Below are 19,578 nucleotides of genomic sequence, written 5' to 3' on the forward strand. Positions count from 1 at the left end.
ACACATTATATCCGAAGATCATGACTTACACGTGTATATAGAAGAACCTGCGTATGAAGCCGGCCATTTTTAAAAATAAAAACTTCATGCACAGCCCTTTTTAGGGCTACTTTAAACACCAATATAAGTTCCATTCCACTAAAGTCAATGTGTACCAATGTGCACTAGCACGCGCTGGTCGCGAGAAACCGGCTTTTCAAGTTCAATTAGGGCACTAGCACGCGCTGGTCGCGCGATGTTCTAGCTGAAACCGGTTTTTCCAGAAAAAGATGATGCAACCACGTGCTCCCCACGTGCCCCCCACGAGACAGAATAGTCTAGACATTTTGCTGGCTATAAAAGCGGAGCCCCAGTGTCAGTCCTCATTCGATCTTCAATCACCTTCCAGAAGACATGGCTCAGAAACAACTAGAATTTGTGGACAAAGCTCAGAAGAAAATAGATCAGCTGGTACAGAAGGAGATGGGGCCACAGAAAGACTACATTGAACTGAAGAAAGCTAAGAGTGACGATCAGAAGACTGAACTGGGGAAGACCTCGAACTTCTTGCTCACGTCTCCAGACTACGTTGCTCAAAGAAGAAGAGAAGAGAAGAAGATGGCCCAGACCTCGAACCAGACCACGAGCTTCAATCTCACACCTTCAGACCACGTTGCTCGACAAGAGAAGATGGCCCAGACCTCGGATTACCTCCCTAGCCAGAATCCGACAGACCCCGGATTAGGCTTCTATTTTCCCGATTCACAGGATGCTACGGGACTGGAGATGGGCTTATACGATAAACTCCCCTTCGGTGGAGAAGATTCCCCCATGAGCAGGACCGATTTCGCCATCATTACCACGACACTAGACGGGATCGTTAACCGCATTAATGTGCTGAGTAATGAGATTGGAAATCATACCACAATCCTACTGAAGAAGCTGGAAGAGCTGACTTCTAAAAAACCTAGGAAGGAATACACTCCAGATTACACTGCTAACCCGTGCTACACGTGTGGAGAAACAGGACATTGGTCGCCGGATTGCCCACAGAAAACAGATTATCCGCAGACCAGTAAGAAATCGAGGTCAGCAGATTCTCAACAGATCAGCAAGAAAACCAAACAAAAGGATCCTTGCTTCAAATGCGGAAAAATAGGACACTGGATTAGTGAGTGTCCAGAAGAACAAGCGGAGATAGATGCGATGATTGGGTCCGTACCTGACTCAAAACCCTCTGTGAAGAGAGAATACACACCGTTAGAGATGTGGAATCCTCCCGCACCTACTGAAGAACGGCCAAAAAAGAAGAAGAAACTCAGCAGAAAGTAATGGACTGTGCTTGAACTGTTATGCTTATTGAACTGTTTTTTATGCTTATTGAACTGTTTTTATGTTTATTGAACTGTTTTGCATTGTTCTATGCTTGTACCATTGTTCTTTAATAAACATGTCAACTTAAAACCTTGTGTTATTCTTTTAGATTTAATACACTGTTATTCTTTTAGATTTAATACACAGGATTTCACTGGATTTTATACCGATTTTCAGAAAAATAGCAGGAACTCATTCCAGGAACTCAAAGCGAAAGTACCGCATGCTAAAATTAGACCAGCGGCCATAGGCCAACCTATTCACCCGACACCCGGCCTACAACCCCTTCTGGGGTTGACCCCGTCCTAGATATTGAACCACTCCGTTGACCCCGACACCGCTTGACCAATCAAAAACGCCCTTGCTTGACCTCATTTGCATAAAAAGTGCACTCAGTTGAACCCCCTATCGGGAGGCGTTATACTACTCACGTATAGGAGAATAAAAATAGAAGATATATTGGATGAAACAGAAACAATGATACCATTGTCATATTGTAAATTTTGAATTTACTGGGTGGGTGCAAACCCAAAATTTACAATATGACAACTTGTCATATTGTAAATTTTGGGTTTACACGCACCCAGTAAATTCAACATTTTTGTACAGTTTCTACTGTCATCTGGCCCAGAAAATAGATGCTTTCTGCAGGGTCCCAAAATCTGGCATTCAAATAAGGAATATATAAACAAGTCAAAACTACGTTTAATTTGATCCGAAATTGCTTTGTGTTGTATGATAGGAGCGTGAAGTTGGCAGAAAATTGACAAAAATGCTAAAATCAATGACAAATTTCATAAATTCAGGGTGTTTTCCTTTCAGAAAACATACAGCCCATATGTCGAGCAAATTCATATTCAAATACATTTTTCGTCTTCTCTTATTAATTGCATTTTGCTCGACGGATGGGCACACTTTTTCCTAAGCAATAATCTGGATTAAAATTAACAGTTATCAAACACTTTTTGAAAAGAAAAAAAGGCGGGAAAAACTCTTATTCATGACGTAATAATGCTATATAATTAGAAATAACTTTGATTTTTAAAGTTGAGATAGTATACTTGGAATGTATTTAACTTATTCAAAACACAGATCAAGCTTGATTCAAGACACATTTAAATCGGAGAAATTATTTGGGCCTTTTAATGTACACAATTGTACCTTGTTCTTAACTGAAAATGAAGCAAACATGAGTATAATGATATTAGATTTTGAGTGTCAAAGGATTGTAGAAACCAAACATTTTACAGAAATGTGGCTAATGTGCAATAGTTTATAAATATAATGGAATAGGAAGAAATCAAACATGGCTTGTATCGTGCTGATTCCCCGGATGTCAAGAGATGATGCCGATTGGCTATTCGGTGTTTGCATCTCCGAATTGCATGCCCGGTTTTTTTAACATGATAATAAGCAGAATATACATGTTTATTATATAGCTAATAAATAGTCTATTATAATATCTGCTTAAAATCTAGAGAATGTTGGCGTTCAATATCCTGAGAATTTATTGAACGCTAACTTTGCATTGCGTAAATTGTATGCGCCCGAAACATTCCGAGTATGAGCGTTCAATATTGACGTTACCGTAACGACGTAAACAAGCCAAAATGGCAGACGGCGTTCCTCCGAATCTGACAGAGCCGGTATTCGATATTTACTTTAGCAAATTTTTACTGTACATAAATTATAATGTCCCCATTCACAAAATCACTTTGCTTCATGCATTAATGACGGGTTAAATATTGAACAGTTAAGAAATGCATGCCGATATTGCACACCTTCACCTTAGATGCCAATATTGATAGAATTCTCGTCTATTTTGAGTGAAAAGGGATATAATTAAACAACTAAATACTGTAGCTATATAATAAAAGGATTATTGAAATTATATAGGTGAATATTGGCACTCGTTGGCTGTCAAAATGCACTCGCAAGCTCGTTCATTTTCACAGCCAACTCGTGCTAATATTCACCAATATAAATTCAATAACACTATGATATACATTGCATATAGTATTTGCAGTTGTAGCATACCCAAACCAAAATAACTTTCTTTTTTATGAATTAATTTACATGTATTTTATTGATACCTAAGAAAAATGAAATGTATTTATTTAATGAAAGACTTTTTTTTTTTTTAATTAAAATCTGCTTTTCAGGACTTTTAAACATGTATGTTATCAATAAAGAATTATTCTACCGAAACAATGTTCCCTATACGCACGTTCTAACACAATCGTAAACAGATAGACCGCTCCTATGGCCAAAAATAATACCTGATGTAATGGAAAAAACATTGTAATCATATCGAAAAGGCTTGGGGTAATTTATGGAGTGGAGCCGTGGAGTCATAGAGAGGAGTCTCTGCATTATTATTAGTATTACATGTATCCCCCAACCGCCACTCTTTAGTTTAGAGTAATGTAACTCTCAACATCCTCATCCGGTACAAATGGGTGTGCTGGAAGTTTGTTCTACTTTAGTTGCACACACATCTGTCAAAGCCCCTTCATCCCCTTAGGTGTGAGGATTATTTTCCTGTCACAAGCGTTAACAATGAGGTCAGATTTATGACCTGCAATGCCAGATAATCCCTTCATCATTTTAGGTATCACACCGGTAATTATTTTCACTATATATTACTATAGAGGGGGGAAAATCATTAAAAATCAGTTTACAAAATTGATGCCGAATAACGCAGTCAGACACGTTCTATGTTACCTATCTCGTCTGCCGACACCAGAAAAACAACACCCTACGCGGCATTTTCGAAAAAAAATTACCCGCAAACAAGACTACCCTCAAATCCACGTGTTTTTCACATGTGTGTAAACAGCCGGAGTGCACCTCAGGAAGTAGCCTCAGCTACCAACAGCAAATAGTTCCTTTGTATACACTTGATTATTTCTACAAATTACACAAAATTTCCTAATCAGGGGTACAAAAATTAAGAGAAAAGAAGAAGAGGAAATGAGAAAAATCGCGCAAGGAAAAAAAAAAAATTCTTTAAATATATGGAACTACAATTGACTAAGTTCATTTTGATTGGACAATTACCGGTGTGATACCTTTAATACTGTGCACTGCATGGCTTTGGCAATGGCATTTCCTATTCATGTGTTTTTATTAAAATAAGTGAGTATATTTTTATGAATTATAGATTGATATATTGACAGAAGTAAATCTAGTATTTTATTGGGTAGCACATGAGACAGATTAAAATGGAAGTGGTTTAACCTCTCTCCACTGCAGTGTAAGAGAGGCTAAGACATTACATGATTTTTTTAACTTATCTTATTTGTTTGGCTATAGTTATGTTGCATAATTAGCAGGGCCATAATTCAAGTGCAAATATTTTATGCTAATAGTCAAATTACGCTAATGCTATATTAATTTCTGGTTAAGAGTTGCAAAATCATGGTCAGTTAATTCCTTCAGTAATGCATGTAATTCTTTTATTTTATTTGTAAGCAATTCTATCAAAGTCCTGTGTTGTGGTTTGTAAATGTTTATCCTATATATGATAAACATGAATTTTATTCATGGTTTCCTACGAGTAATTTTGGAAGAATGGCCCATCGCAAATCATAAACCAGGATGCAGTTGATTACAAAGCGCTTTATACACTTACGTAAAATGTGTGTAGGCCCTGGTCATTAAATCTATGATTAGTGAATTGTTGCAATGTAATAAATGCTTATCTCTTGCAACAAAATAAAGTCCTGTGACTCGTAAAGATGTACTTACATCCTCGATTAATATGCAGCTATAAACACAGACCAGATTTTACATTTCAAAGTTGAAGGATATATACATCATACACACCCCTACGTTTAATCAGTAGAAAGCTAGATCATATACGTGTAAATGTGGTATAACTAGGAAGGCTATTTAACTCATGGCCTTTATAAAAAATCATCTTTTTTATGATAATGTTGCTCATCTTTATGGAAAATTTAAGAGACGTTAGATAGATACGAATCCACTTTATCCACAAATCGAATACCATATGCCGCGTGTCTTCACAACGTTTTCTATTACCATGCTACATTCATGTGCATTTTAATCATTACAAATATTTACAATCAAATATCAATTCATATCCCCAAGGATAAAATTTGGCAATAAAAATAAGAAAACATTTAAGATTGAAAATAATCAACTATTTGATAAACTTATGATTTTCCAGGAATTAAATATTTTTTATTCATGTATTACTCTAATATGAAATACATGTAATTCTAGTTTCCGTCATTTTGAAAGATTTTCAAAATTCACATCAAATAAAAACTTTTAGAAAATAATTTTATACTTACATTGGTTACTTTGAAGACATTGCATGCATAATATTGCATCTACCTCGGTATCTTTTCAGAGCGGCTGCAGCATCTCGAGCCAGTTGACAATGAAGTGGTCACAATGTAAAACGCCGGTACTGCTATATGTATATCGCATTGTACAGCTCTATTGATTTTCTTTTATAGTGAGCTCTGATGGCTTAAGTTTCTCAAAGCATTACGAATTGATTTCATTTTAAAAGATATGATAATATATAATAAGTATATATTCCTAAAAGGCAAAAAAATATACAAATTTGGATAAAAACATGATTTTCAACACATATGAATAAAAGACTCTGGAGGATTTGAACTCGAGATCTGCGGTTCACCAGCCCAATGCACATAGTACAGCCCCACCAGAAATATCTTCATGAAAGGTGAATATAACGAACAGTGATCAATCTCATAACTCACAAGGAATACAAAATAAAACGTTGGGCAAACATGGACCCCGTGACAAACACCAGAGGTGGGATTAGGTACCTAGGAGGAGTAACCATCCCCTGTCGACCGGTCACACCCGCCGTGAGCCCTGTATCTTGATTAGATAAACAGGCTGTATTTGCAAACAAGATCGTCATAACGACCAAATGCTGACTTTAACCCAGATTGTTTTTTAAATCCCTGTAATGTCAAGTGGTTTGTTAGTAGCCTGTCTTGATCATACGCAGAACAAGCTCTTGTATAATGAATCAGTTGCTATATAAACACCACATACAGGTGATAATGGAATGTTACTACATAAATATGGGAAGTTGACGATGGAGAATCTGAAATCATCCCGTTTGTCATAATGCTCATATATAGGCGATTTCATTGGTCAAACCTAGGAGCTTCCAGGGGCTTCGCCCCCTCGACCCCCAACAGGACTTTGCCTTGAACCCACTGGGGGCCTTGCCATACTTTGCGACCCTTCATTTTCTTTCTGGCTACGTGTCTGACAACTGTGATGATGTTTCCCATTCATCAAATGTTTAGACGACCTCATATAATGGAATTACTCAACACCCCTTTTGTAAACTAATATAGACTCTTCTAAGTGCATATAAAGCGGCATCTGAGCATTTCACTCAGTCTTAGGCACTCGGTCATCGCGAGAAGTACTATAGAAAAGGGTAACTGACTTTGATAGTACACCTTTTGTATCCAAGACAGACCGGAGTAATATACCATTCAGCGCACAGGCACTTGTGTCTGTAAACAAGTTAAGACATCTGTATACTAATAATAACAAGGCACTTAGCTTCAAATCATACACCTCTGAGAATGTCGACCAGTAAAAAGCACTACGTGATATAAAACGGAAAATCGAGCTGTAGCCCATGTTTTGTTGCAGTTTTCGGAGATAAGAGGCAATGAATGCAGTCATGTCATACATGTTTTTAGTTGATCGTAAAAGAGAACGGTGGATAATACATTTGCATCGCATATTCCCTGGAAGCTCAACAGGCCGACATTCTCAGGGGGTATCATTCGGTGCTATTTGAAGCTAAGTACTTTTTGTTATTATTAGTATACAGAGGTCACAACTTATTTACAGAAATATGTGCCTCTGATTCAGCGGCCCGAATATACATGTACATGTGACTCGGCTGTTTATTCTCTTGACTTGCCTTGCCATTCCTGGTGGTCAACCAAGACCATACTACTGACTTTGTCAGGGGATAGGTGTTCTGACAGAGACAATGATCCGAATAGAGCCGACCTGTCTCTGTTGCTTGCCTGTTAGTTAGGACGCTAAGTTGTTGGTTTTGTATTTTGTACTCAGATTAAACCACAGATAGGGAAACATATTGAATAAAAAAATATAAGTCTAATTACTGATTGAGAATAATTTTTATTGCTGAAAGATCTCTTTGTACTTGTATGACGACGGGATATAGTCGTTACACAACCTAAAATACTAGCTAGGTTAATCAAATCAAAGTACTGAAAAGCGCTAAGCTGACTTCATGAATTCTAAAATACTAGCTAGATTAATCAAAAAATGATTCGCTATCAATCATAATGTTTTTTAAGGAGGTATGCTACACCAGAGGAATCTGATATGAATGAAAAGTGGAGGATATGTGCAACAATATTTTGAAATTGAAAACTCAAATTTACTTTATTTAATCAAAAAATGCAGTTTTAGTAGAAAGAAATCTGAGAAAAATTAAAACCCCTACTGGACTCGAACCCACGACCTACAATTCAGCAGTCGACGTGCTAACCTACTCAGTTAGGAAAAGATATTTGAAATGAATAGACAAATATTTCTGATATTTATATTTTCATCTGTTTTAAAAGGAAGTCAGCCATTATGACGATGCAGAGTACCTCCATAATTGTGAATCTGAGGAAGATGCCTACAAAAACAGGAAACTTTATACTTGGACCAGTATGGATGATTTTCGAAAGGTTGTACGGGTATAAGTTACATTGAAAAAACAACTCAAACCAATGGGAACCTTATAGATGCTAACAATGTCGGATAAACATGCACGACATCGTGTCGGAGACAAACGCCCTACAATCCAAATAGAACTGTACATCATTTATTGGGCTCGAGAAATCGTGTTTCTAAGTAAACTTGCATTAATGTATGGTATATCTAAAATAGACAAAACAGTATTCTGGTGTACTTGGCATGTGACTAAGAGGATCCGAGAGGTGTGTGTACTGCAGTAACGACTACATAAAGAAATATTTATGCTACTTATACAGTGTATTACTAAATTGTGGTTAGCATGAAAGGTGAAGATAACGAACAGTGATCAATCTCATAAGTATAGGCAATACAAAACAGAGAGTTGTGCAAACACGGACCCCTGGATATACCACAGGTGGGATCAGGTGCCTAGGAGGAGTAAACATTCCCTGTCGACCAGTCACACCCGCCATGAGCCCTATATCTTGATCAGCATGTGTATTAACATTTGTTTGTTTTATTGATAATAACATTGAGGAACAAGATTACACTCGTTTTGAACTACCCTCGTAGTAATAAAGAACGACGTGTTATTCTGGTCAAACTGTCGGAATAATCAGGTGAATATACAAGAACTCCATTTCATGCAATCCTTCCCGAATGATGTACTTCGCCACAGAGCCTGACAAGTAAAACTGTATTCCACATAATATCACAGACATATTACATCTAGCGATCACATTGTCACCAAACAAACTTTGAAGTAAAGACAAAAATCCCATTGACTGCTCTTTACTTGCTGAGGATCAACTTTACAAAATCTGAAATATAAATCAAAAGTGATTTTAAAAAGCAGGGAAACTATGCTTTGTGAAGAGAAATACATTTTTAAATATAACATCGAGAAAATACTTTCATTTTTAAATTCTTCCAAGCGTAGATTAGAAGAGTATGATGAACATGCTTTTATAAAACATCCAGTTGTAGAACCCCACCCAACAAAACAAACTTATGCATGCATTTTTATTTGACTTAAAATGATTAATGTCAGGGTAAAACATTAAAGCTCCATATCTTATTTGATTTGTACAGAGGTTGACACGGGATCTTTTGAGTGGGAGGAGACGGAGTCCTTGGACGCATCATACCCTCTCACATTCAACAACCGCCGATTGCGAGAAATGAACCCAGGTCTCATTGTTAAAGCGACTGTGCTCCACTGCACTATAACATACATCAACACAAATGGCTATCTATTTTTAGAATAGTATAAAAGTAAGTAAATTAGATGGTGTGTTTGTCAGATGCTTTGACCAAAACGTAAATTAAAAAACACACCATGATTGCAGATAGATTTCCTCGTAAAAGCATACATTCAAAATAAAAAATATCTACAATGAAATTTGAATCTGCCAATTTAGATTTTTAAAAAAACAAAAAAACTTTAAACACGTTTCCTTATGATTCATATTTGTAGTTAACCTACCCTACAAGTATATGTCCTTGTATAAAGAAACAAGTGCATTATGTATCGAAGATTTTTCTGATGATGCAAACATACATTATCATACAATATACTTTTTATAGTTTTAATGGACCTTGTTCATTTTTCTAGTTACTCCATAACGAAATGAAAATTGGAATTTCTTGTTGCCCAGAGACATCAACAGCTGTTGATGAAATGCCAGATAATTTTAGTAAAAGGCTTTTATCGAAAGTTTTCTTAACTCTCGGCAATTTCCTGAACGTGACGTAAAGTACAAAACTAAAATCTCGCAAAAAGAATGAGTTTGTATTCTGTATTATATGCATTGTTTGTGAATAATTTCATTGTATATAAGTATACATATTTAAGAAATTCCAAACAGGATAGGAAATAGGAAATTATGAGCCTTGTTCACCTTCATAATGAACCTCTCCCTTGCCATCATCTGCTTCTTGAATCATTTCTGCTACTTCTTCATCTGTAAGTTTTTCTCCATGATTAGTCATAATTTGTCTGAGTTCTATCATCGTAATGTTCCCACTCCCGTCCTTATCAAACGCTCGGAACGCCTCGCGTAGATACTCCTCCGTCTCCGGGGGCTCCTTGGATTTGATTGCTAAAATTTTCATGACTTCTGAGAAGTTTAGTTTCCCATCTGTCAAAATAACAACCACATGAATGCCTGAACAACAACATGGAACACGAAATAGACATTTTGATTAATTTGAGACTAGCGCATACTAGTAGGTTTTTTGTTTTTTTGTTTTGTTTTTTAAATGATCAAACCATAAAGAATGGTGTAGTTAACATTGACATATGTGTATTTACTGAAAACCAATACCAATTTACTTCAATGTATATGATACTAAAGGTATGCAATCCTGGGTATTGTAACTTACATGTATCTACTTCTAAGTACTCTTGGCAATCCACAAAACTGACCCGTAATACATATTATACATGTACATGTAGTTACCAAGTGCTGTCATTAACAGGGGGAAACCAACTAAATCGTAAACTTGTGCCACCTGTGGTTAGTATGTTTAACAGTTGTGCAGGCGCGAATACAGAGCCACCTCCCTGTGAGATTGATAAAAATACATAATTCTATATTTGCCTATTTTGAGGCACTTTCGGTTGTAACTACTAGTAAGTGGTAATCCTTGGTATAGACTGGGCCCCCATGTAAAAGGTGTACCTCTACGGTACATGATACACCCGTCTGGAACTACATGTACATGGTGTGTTATATACATGTATAAAAGGTCAAGGTAACGAGCAATGATAAATCTCTTAACTCCTATAAGAAATGCAAAGTAAAGAATTGGGCAAACACGGACCCCTGGACATTCTAGAGGTGGGATCAGGTGCCTATGTTTGCGTACTCTGAGATCCATCTGCAGCTTACAGATTTCATGGAGCTAGGCAAGATATGATCCAAACAGAACTCGGAGCTCGATATAATTGATGGTTCCTCTGGGGCCAGTAAATTACATATTTGGGTTAGTGTTTTGTCAAAAGCACGTGCCCTTGACACTAGTTAATTTGAATTAAATAAATAAATAGATTTATGATTGTTTCTAACTTTTCTAGCATGCGTTGTCTCACGCGGATTAGCATGTTTCTTGAATAAGCTGTCTGACTGTAACGCTTACGTAATCATGAAAAGTTGAAGATAACGAAAAGTGATCGATCTCACAACTCCTATAAGGAATACAATATTAAGAGTTGGGCGAAGATAGACCCCTGGGTATAACAGAGGTGGAATCAGGTGCCTAGGAGTATGCATTCCCTGTCGTCCGGTCACACCCGCCGTGAGCCCTATATCTTGATCAGGTAAACGGAGTAATACGTAGTCATAATCAGTGTGTAAAGAACGGCCTAACAATTGGCATGAAACACGTCAGACAGCATTTGACCCAATGACAGGTTGTATTGGCAAACTAGATCGTTATAACGACCATAGAATTTGCGAAACGATGAAATTTAAACGAGACTGTTGAAACCATGAAGTCATCCAGTTGTCATAAAGTTGAAGTTGTTAGTATGCCATTAACATCTATGTTCAATAAAATATCTAAGTACGAAGCAGATGTGGAAGACACTGTGGTGTATTTTATTTCGAGTTCACCTAGATATATCGAAGCGACATATAAATGAAAATGATTATTGTTAATCGATAGATCGTCGCCTATATACCGTACCTAAATGTCGAGTAAAAGGCCACAAGAGATTTTTTCTCACAGAGAAGCTTCTGAATAAATTTTGCCTCATCAGAATATAATAACAGGTCAGTACGTTTCCATAGACGTCAAAAAGATGATTGGCTGGTTGTGTATTGTTAAACTAATTAGTGATCTACACAATGGTTAGAAGCGTCCAATGAATGTATACATCCGTGGCGCCTTTCAAGAGCTTGCCGGAAAGACCTGGGTCAGTCGTCTGGTCCAGATGGCCAGTAAAAGTCCTCGGTTGGCTAGTAAATGTAAAAATGTTATGTTCACGGTGCTACCGTTCGGGCATGCATAGATTTATCCATAACAGGCACGTAGAATAGGGAAATCTCGAAGTTATTCCAACGTATACGGACAGTTGTAAGTTAATATTTTAACACGACTATAAACATTCAATCCAAGTATTGATTGATTACGGGTTTACGGCGTTTTGGCAATATTTCAGCCATTTTACTGCGGTTAACTAATTGAAATACTTCACGGGGGAACCGGGTTAGAATAGGTCCTCAGTACTCCTTGCTTGTCGTAAGAGGTGACTAAATGGGGCGGTCCTTCGGATGAGACCGCAAAACCCGAGGTCCCGTGTCACAGCAGGTGTGGCACGATAAAGAACCCTCACTGCTCAAAGGCCTCTTTTTCGAAAATCAGGGGAACGATATTTTGCGTGCCAAGGGGGTTGTGATCTTTGACACGGGGCACTCTTTAACCTCCCATCCGAGGGACATACATGTATCCATCTATTCATTGAACGCGGGAAATATAATGCATATAATGTAAGTAGTGCATTGTGACGTCATATTTAGCTTCGCTGATTCACAAATAAAAATTTAGATTTGTTTTCGTTCTTTATGGTAAATCATATATTTAGATTTCACATTTAAAGTCAAATAAAATAATTGTGAGCTTGATCATAGTCATCAGAGCTCTTGGGGGAAAGTGCGCGAAGGTTACAACCTGCAAAGACATTGTTTGAAGGGGTCTTATAAGATGGCGGCGCCCAGGATGGGACGAAGAAACTTTTCGTTATAGTAAGTCAACTGTTATTGCTTACTTTGACTAATTCTCTCTTATATATGTGTTACAATTAGAGTTCGCTGCTCTCTCTAATACACTGTATGTATATACGGAGTGATCGTTGGACCGAGCGAAACATGACATGGTCATTGGCGTGCCCCAAGTGATTTTCCTAATTCAGTTAAGTACGGTAAATTTGAAATAGAAATATCCATTCACTTGAAAATATATATTATTTATGAAATTCCTCCTTGATAAACGTCCAGTAACATCGTAATATTAAAGGATAAGTTTGCAATTTAAAAGACAGCCGAAAATAAACAAAATTAACCAACAAAATCAAATTGATAAAACAAATAAGCGTACATGTATGTAATATCATATATTTTTACTTTAAAGAACGCATGAACTCGTTCATCTACTTAGTCATATTTCTGTTTTTCTGCCTGTTACAATGATAATCACACCATTTATTTTGAACAAATTCAGTGTTTAAATTATAAATTGCACATCAGAGTCTTGTATTTGTGACAGGACAGTAAAATTCAAAACTCGAATAATTGTTGAAGCAACTAAAGAACAAACAAAAAACATGGCGCGTCCATACGGCTCACAACATTTTCAGTGAAGGTATGTAGAGATAATCTCTTTTCTTTTGCTAATTTTGACTTTGCTCGGTATAAGTCGATAACTCAAGTGACCAGTCAATAAAAATAATAATTTCTAGCTCTGGACAATGTATAGTCAAATTCCAAACTGCGGACACAGTGACCTATCTATGGGTCACAACCCACTTTCTCCTCTAGATGGATAAACTGACCCAAGTTCGGTGGTCCTGCTTCTTGCAGTGCTCACGATATGATCCAATCACGACTTGAATATGGATTCCAAAATGAGGCCACAGTGACCTACTTTTGGGTCGCGGCACACCCATCAACTAACAAAGTTTGATGGTCCTAAACGTCAAAATGTTAAGATATCATCCGGGCACAATTTGAATATGTATAACCTTAAAACTCCAGAGGGAGTGCAAAGTAATCTATTTTTGGACCAGGATACACATTTCCGCCAAGATGCAAAAGCTGACCAGATTTGATAGTCTTCGGCCTCACAGTGTGAAAGATATACTTATACATGAAAAAAGTAACAGACGGACGGACAGGAAACCCCATACTATAATACCATCAGTTAAAAGACGGGCGAATAAGTATCATTACAAAAGATGGAACCCTTCCCTCCCAATATTTCTGGATCCGCGCATGCATGTTTTTATCCTGAAAACCTGCCCTATGTCCACCACCTGTAAAAAGGGTCAATCGAGATACAAGAAGGTTACCTTCAAGGTCGTCTTGAGTCGTGTTTTCTGAATATATACAATGTATATGCATGTAACAAAATCATAATATAGCTTATGTGTAGGTAGCATTTAACAGTTTTCAAGTGTTAATTGTAGTACGTAAAAGGACATAGTTCAGATATTAAATGGAAACGATACCGACCGTCACTTCTAACTATTCACTCATGAAACTCTCAAAAGATACTGACAACATTCTCACTGGTAGTCTTAAAAAAATTCCTAAGCTATGTACTGTATTTAAATTGCAATTCATATAAGAATGGTGCAGGCGAGAATTCTTCGATAAAACATTTTTTTAAATTTTTATATAGAGCCATTTCATAAAGCAAGTCGTGAAAAGCACGTTTTTACTCCGGATTCCTACAAAGGACATACCGGCTATTTTGAACACACTGTGTTTCAGAACATACAAAGCAGATAATGTCTCTCATACACCTTTTTGGACCCCTTTCAACAAATGAATGAAAGAACATTGCTTACTTTAACACACGTAATAACAGTGGTGGGAAATATAACTTCGTTATTTTGTCATCAGAATATTGCTTTGTTGACGCTTAGAATGAAAAACCACTTCTTTAGACAGTCATCTTCATAAGATTAATATCAATACGATATACCGTACAAACGAACACATTATCGGTATCTTATCATTGCTTGGTTTACATTTGCTTGGATATCAACTAGTCTGAACTATGCCCCAAATATACATGTACATAGTCTATAGAATGTTTCAAAATGTGTGGATTTTTCAAGTTAGATAAATTAATGAAAAACTAGTATACTAAATGCAATTAAATAAAAAGTTTTACACATTTGTTTCCCCTACACATTAGATCAAGGTGACCTTTCAAATTATCTGTGAAGGTACAGCGTGTAGCAGGGGATAGTTTCGCAAGATAGGCATCAACTTTCTTAAAAATGGAAATACCCCATATTTGAAATAATATTACATGTGTAAATATGTGTAAAATAATTTCAGGATACATGTCAAGTGTAACTTAATGAAAAAAATTGATATGCAACATGTAGGTGTCACCATGATTCATAGCATATAGATGGGTGGAAATATGAATGTAAGACACGTGGTCAGTTGCTGAAGAAATTCAGATGAAAACCTACATGGTCCAGGAAAATATTTGTAGCTGAGAGGAAAGATGGATGGCCAAAGATGAAGGGAAGGCAGATTTGCTGATTTTTGCAGTGTCTAGATCCCCTCGCACAGTACTCTGATGGGGTTTGGGTGGTGCTAAGAAAGGGATACCTGTTTAAAGCATGTTTCGTGCACCAGCATCAGTATGAATGGATGACATGCAATTCAGGGTCTTTTATTAGCTACACCAATATGAAATACAAGTATTGACATCAAAAGGAAATATGAATTTTCAATAGTCTGTCACAACCTGACTTTTATGTATACCCCCTACCCACGTGTTTCAGACCCCCCCCCCCCTCCCAATGATTCTGAAACATGTGGGTAGGGGGTATACATCAAAGTCAGATTATAACAGACTAATGAAAAATCATATTTCCCTTTTATATCAATACTTGTATTTCACATTGGTGTAGTTAATAAATTATTACCATAAATTACATGTAATCTATACATACTAGTGCTGGTGCACAAAACATGCTCTGAGCAGGTGCCCCATTTTTCCTTTGATTTTCTCATTTGGGCTAATCCGCACCACCCCCACACCATCACAGTACCAAGCGTGGGGATTTAGACACTGTGCACAATCAAGAACCCTATCTGTTCTTCTTAAAAATCTCCCTTTCATATGGGGCCATCCATCTTCCCTCTCAGCTACAGACCTTTTGCTGGACCATGCATGTTTTCACCGGAATTTCTTCAGCAACTGAACACTTGTCTTAGTTTCGTATTTGCACCCATCTATATGCTAGGAATCATGGTGACACCTTCATGTTGTATATCAACATTTGTATTAAGCACTCAGCTACATTTGACATGTATCCTAAAATTATCCTATACATTTTTACACATGTAATATCACTTCAATTATGGGGTATTTCCATTTATTAAAAAAATTGACCGGGCCGGGCCTATAGTGCGAAACTGTCCCCTGCTACCTGAGGCAATTGCAAACAAAATTAATTCGTACGCTTTTGCTTCCATTGTCTTACCGTCTATATCCCTGTACTGGTTGATAAGGTCTTCTATTTCCATTTCCGTGGGATTCATTCCCATAGATCTCAAAACCTTTCCCAGTTCTCTGACGTCAATGTAACCATCACAGTCCTTGTCAAAGAGACTGAAGATTTCTCTCATTTCTGAAGAGAAAAGGGACATAATTATTTGAAAGAGGTGGTAAAACGGTACAACCGCCCATGTACAAACCATAATGCGACTATTAAAAGATGCATTACGCCTAATTTAAGATATTTCACGTTGTACTACTTTATATACAGTATAAGATAAACTTCCATTCACAGGACTGCTACGAAATAGCCAATCAACACTGAGACAGAATAAGGAGTATATATCTTAGTAGTGTCTCTGGACACATGTTATCTCTATTTTTAAAAATAGTTCATATTAGTGAAAGCGGGGAGGGGCGGCTCTGGATTCGCAACTGGAATAATTATTTACTTTTTATCATTTAGCTTGATATCCTATTCTTGAGGTTAATCTTCCTTTTAAAAACATGTTTGATTCTTTAACAAATTACACTACATAAATGTCTATCAACTGTGTACATTGCGGGAAATTGTGCTTATATTCTAGCGACAGGAGTGTCTTTACCTCGAGATATTGAAACCCATCTAAACTTTCCCCCCATCTAGGTAAATCATATACCATTGTTTTGTTCTTTTTATTTTAAGAATAATGGAGACACTCTTCCTTTCAAGGTTACATCATATGAAAATTTGCAAAACAATATAAATTATAAACATTTCAGCACAAACGTTGAACCACGTAGATTAGATACAGGTACTTGGGCTTTCATTTCATTTAGTATTTACATTGTATTTGTACAACGTATCCCTAGAAAGCCACCATGCCCTATTCGCTTAACGATTGATCTTGTAGTATCCCCTCATTTCGGTGATGGAAAGTTTTATCAAATGACACAATATTTGTTTAATTCTTAGATGCATGCAGCAAGGTAATTTTCACTGCGAGTCTTCTTTATCGAAGTCAGATGAATTCTAGTACATGTATATTATTTTAAGGCCCTGGAATCTCTCGCAGAAACAAGTAATAAATAGAATTGTGAAGACTATTGACAAAATTGTTTACGTTAACGGGATATGTATACATCTATCGTTCCATAACAGCCAATTCCTTCCATATCAGTTTTAATAATAGATACTCCTTTTCAAATGTGACAATCCAGTTCTTTGATTTATTTTCCTGTTATAGGGTAACCCCATACCCATAATATTTGATATACCTTGAATCTACATGAAATAGTGTGTAGCATTACACCAGTATTGTGATTGTTTATTCATGTCATTGATTAGGCTACTTTGCTCATTTGAGGCCATGAGAAATGTTTTAAAGGAAAAAAAAGCTGAACCAATGACCCCATAGAGACAAAGAAACGAGTATGTGGATTGTTGAATATATTTTAGACTGTTTTATAAATATTAGAAGTTAATCTTTCCTGTTCTTAATAAAATATCATAAATACACAACACTATACAAACGAATGATATAAGGAAGTAATACTGTATCATATATAAGGAAACTTTCATATCATAGGTTTACTTTTCTGAGAGTTTGAAAGATATTTCTACATGAAAATTTACACCATGGTAGATTTTTGAAAATATTGTTCAATTCTGATTCATAGGAAGCTCATCATTTGAGCAAACACAAATCTGCATTAAGGACCCGGTCTATATACACTGGTCACTTAAGAGTTCAAAGTTCATGATTTTATACAATAATAAATATGATTGATTAAATATTGTTTAACGTCCCTCTCGAGAATATTTCACTCATATGGAGACGTCACCACTGCCGGTGAAGGGTTGCAAAATTTAGGCCTATGCTTGGCGCTTAATATATGACCTTTGAGCAGGGAGAGACTTTATCGTGCCACACCTGCTGTGACACGGGACCTCGGTTTTTGCGGTCTCATCCGAAGGACCGCCCCATTTAGTCGCCTTCTACGACAAGCAAGGGGTATATACTGAGGACTTATTCTAACCCAGATCCCCACGGGACATAATGAATATGAATTTACACAACCAGTTGAATAGTTCTAATCATTATATCAGACCACGATCTAACGTAACGTACTGTACAACAGTTTATTAAGTGAATCTGTTACATCAACTTCACTAATTATATGGAATTGTAAAACAAATGATATATATTTTTTATTTATCAAACTAAATAGATTATTTCAAAATTAAAAGCACGCGGATTGATCAGCAGTTGTGAATAAACTAATAACTTTACATTCGTCGGCTTTAACTCTATGATGTAAATGAAAAGGTTCTAATTTCAAAATGTATGGAGCAGTCAGACTTTCCAGTAACATATGTATATTTCTAGTTTGAATCGTAAATACCTGCAATTTGTTCCTCCGATAAGTTGTCCATATCCTGAAAAACAATGGAACACTAAGAAAATATGCATTACCAGAGCTGGTGAATTTCAACACACAACCCTAGTATCTTACAACGCGGATATAAGCTAATTTCAAATTGATTTAAAGTGTTCTTATTTGTTGAACAAACTTGCAATATCAATAATGCATGTAACGCATTTGAATAGCTTGTTATTTGTTTATTGATGTTTTCTAGTGAGACCTTATACCATTCGCTTGAAATAAATCAATTAGTCGAGAAAAATTGATAACCAATACAAATATTGTTGTTATGAGCACATAATGACATAGTGAAAAATTTATACCTACCACGTATCGTGTACTGTTAATATTTCTCTCTCTTGTAAAATCTTGTGTTGAAGTCCGGCATTGCTCTTTCCAATGAAAGGAAATATTGCAGCAAAGCGTGAAATTACAAAAACTGCAAATTATATGTTGTCATTGTTTGGGCCTTTTCTAAAAGAAGACAATTAAACCATTGTTTTCCTCGCTGTCGATTTGTGAAAAAATCATTCGCTACCAATTACTTTCCTTCTGTAGTCAAATACCCGGCATAATACGGTGTGCAATCATGCAATGTTTCCAAATATTGACACAAGAGCACTACCAGAATGCATCTCATTGTGATAGTAATTTCCCATAAACGTTTGTGTGTTTTTATTACAGCTCTCCGTCAACAATAGGGGGTTCGTGGCTGTCCTTTTTATGGTTAATTAATTCCAAAAATATCTATTACACTTCAAAAATTTTAGTATTCATTGATCAAAAGAAAAGATTTCATGTCAGCAATCTTTACTAAAT

The 19,578-nt window shown here is 36.4% G+C and overlaps 1 protein-coding gene across 4 annotated transcripts; it reads right to left on the reverse strand.

The window, feature by feature from the left end:
* Positions 1 to 7,513: 7,513 nt before the first annotated feature.
* LOC125649264 (calmodulin-like) lies at positions 7,514 to 19,319 on the reverse strand. 4 transcript variants are annotated; one of them, XM_056166840.1, is made up of 6 exons: positions 19,087 to 19,319; positions 18,739 to 18,772; positions 16,340 to 16,486; positions 14,177 to 14,203; positions 10,008 to 10,247; positions 7,514 to 9,330 (listed from the first exon to the last, which is right to left on the reverse strand). In XM_056166840.1, exons 2-6 carry the CDS (start codon positions 18,767 to 18,769, stop codon positions 9,182 to 9,184), a joined length of 594 nt encoding a protein of 197 aa, XP_056022815.1. In that variant the 5' UTR covers positions 18,770 to 18,772; positions 19,087 to 19,319; the 3' UTR covers positions 7,514 to 9,181. The 4 variants fall into 4 exon arrangements, with proteins under 4 accessions (XP_056022815.1, XP_048732600.1, XP_056022817.1 ...); XM_048876643.2 differs by having other exon boundaries at positions 8,608 to 8,927; positions 19,087 to 19,298; XM_056166842.1 differs by lacking the exon at positions 14,177 to 14,203 and having other exon boundaries at positions 8,608 to 8,927; positions 19,087 to 19,291.
* Positions 19,320 to 19,578: the final 259 nt, after the last annotated feature.

This window comes from Ostrea edulis, chromosome 5 (assembly GCF_947568905.1).
Source record: "Ostrea edulis chromosome 5, xbOstEdul1.1, whole genome shotgun sequence".
Classification (NCBI taxonomy): domain Eukaryota; kingdom Metazoa; phylum Mollusca; class Bivalvia; order Ostreida; family Ostreidae; genus Ostrea; species Ostrea edulis.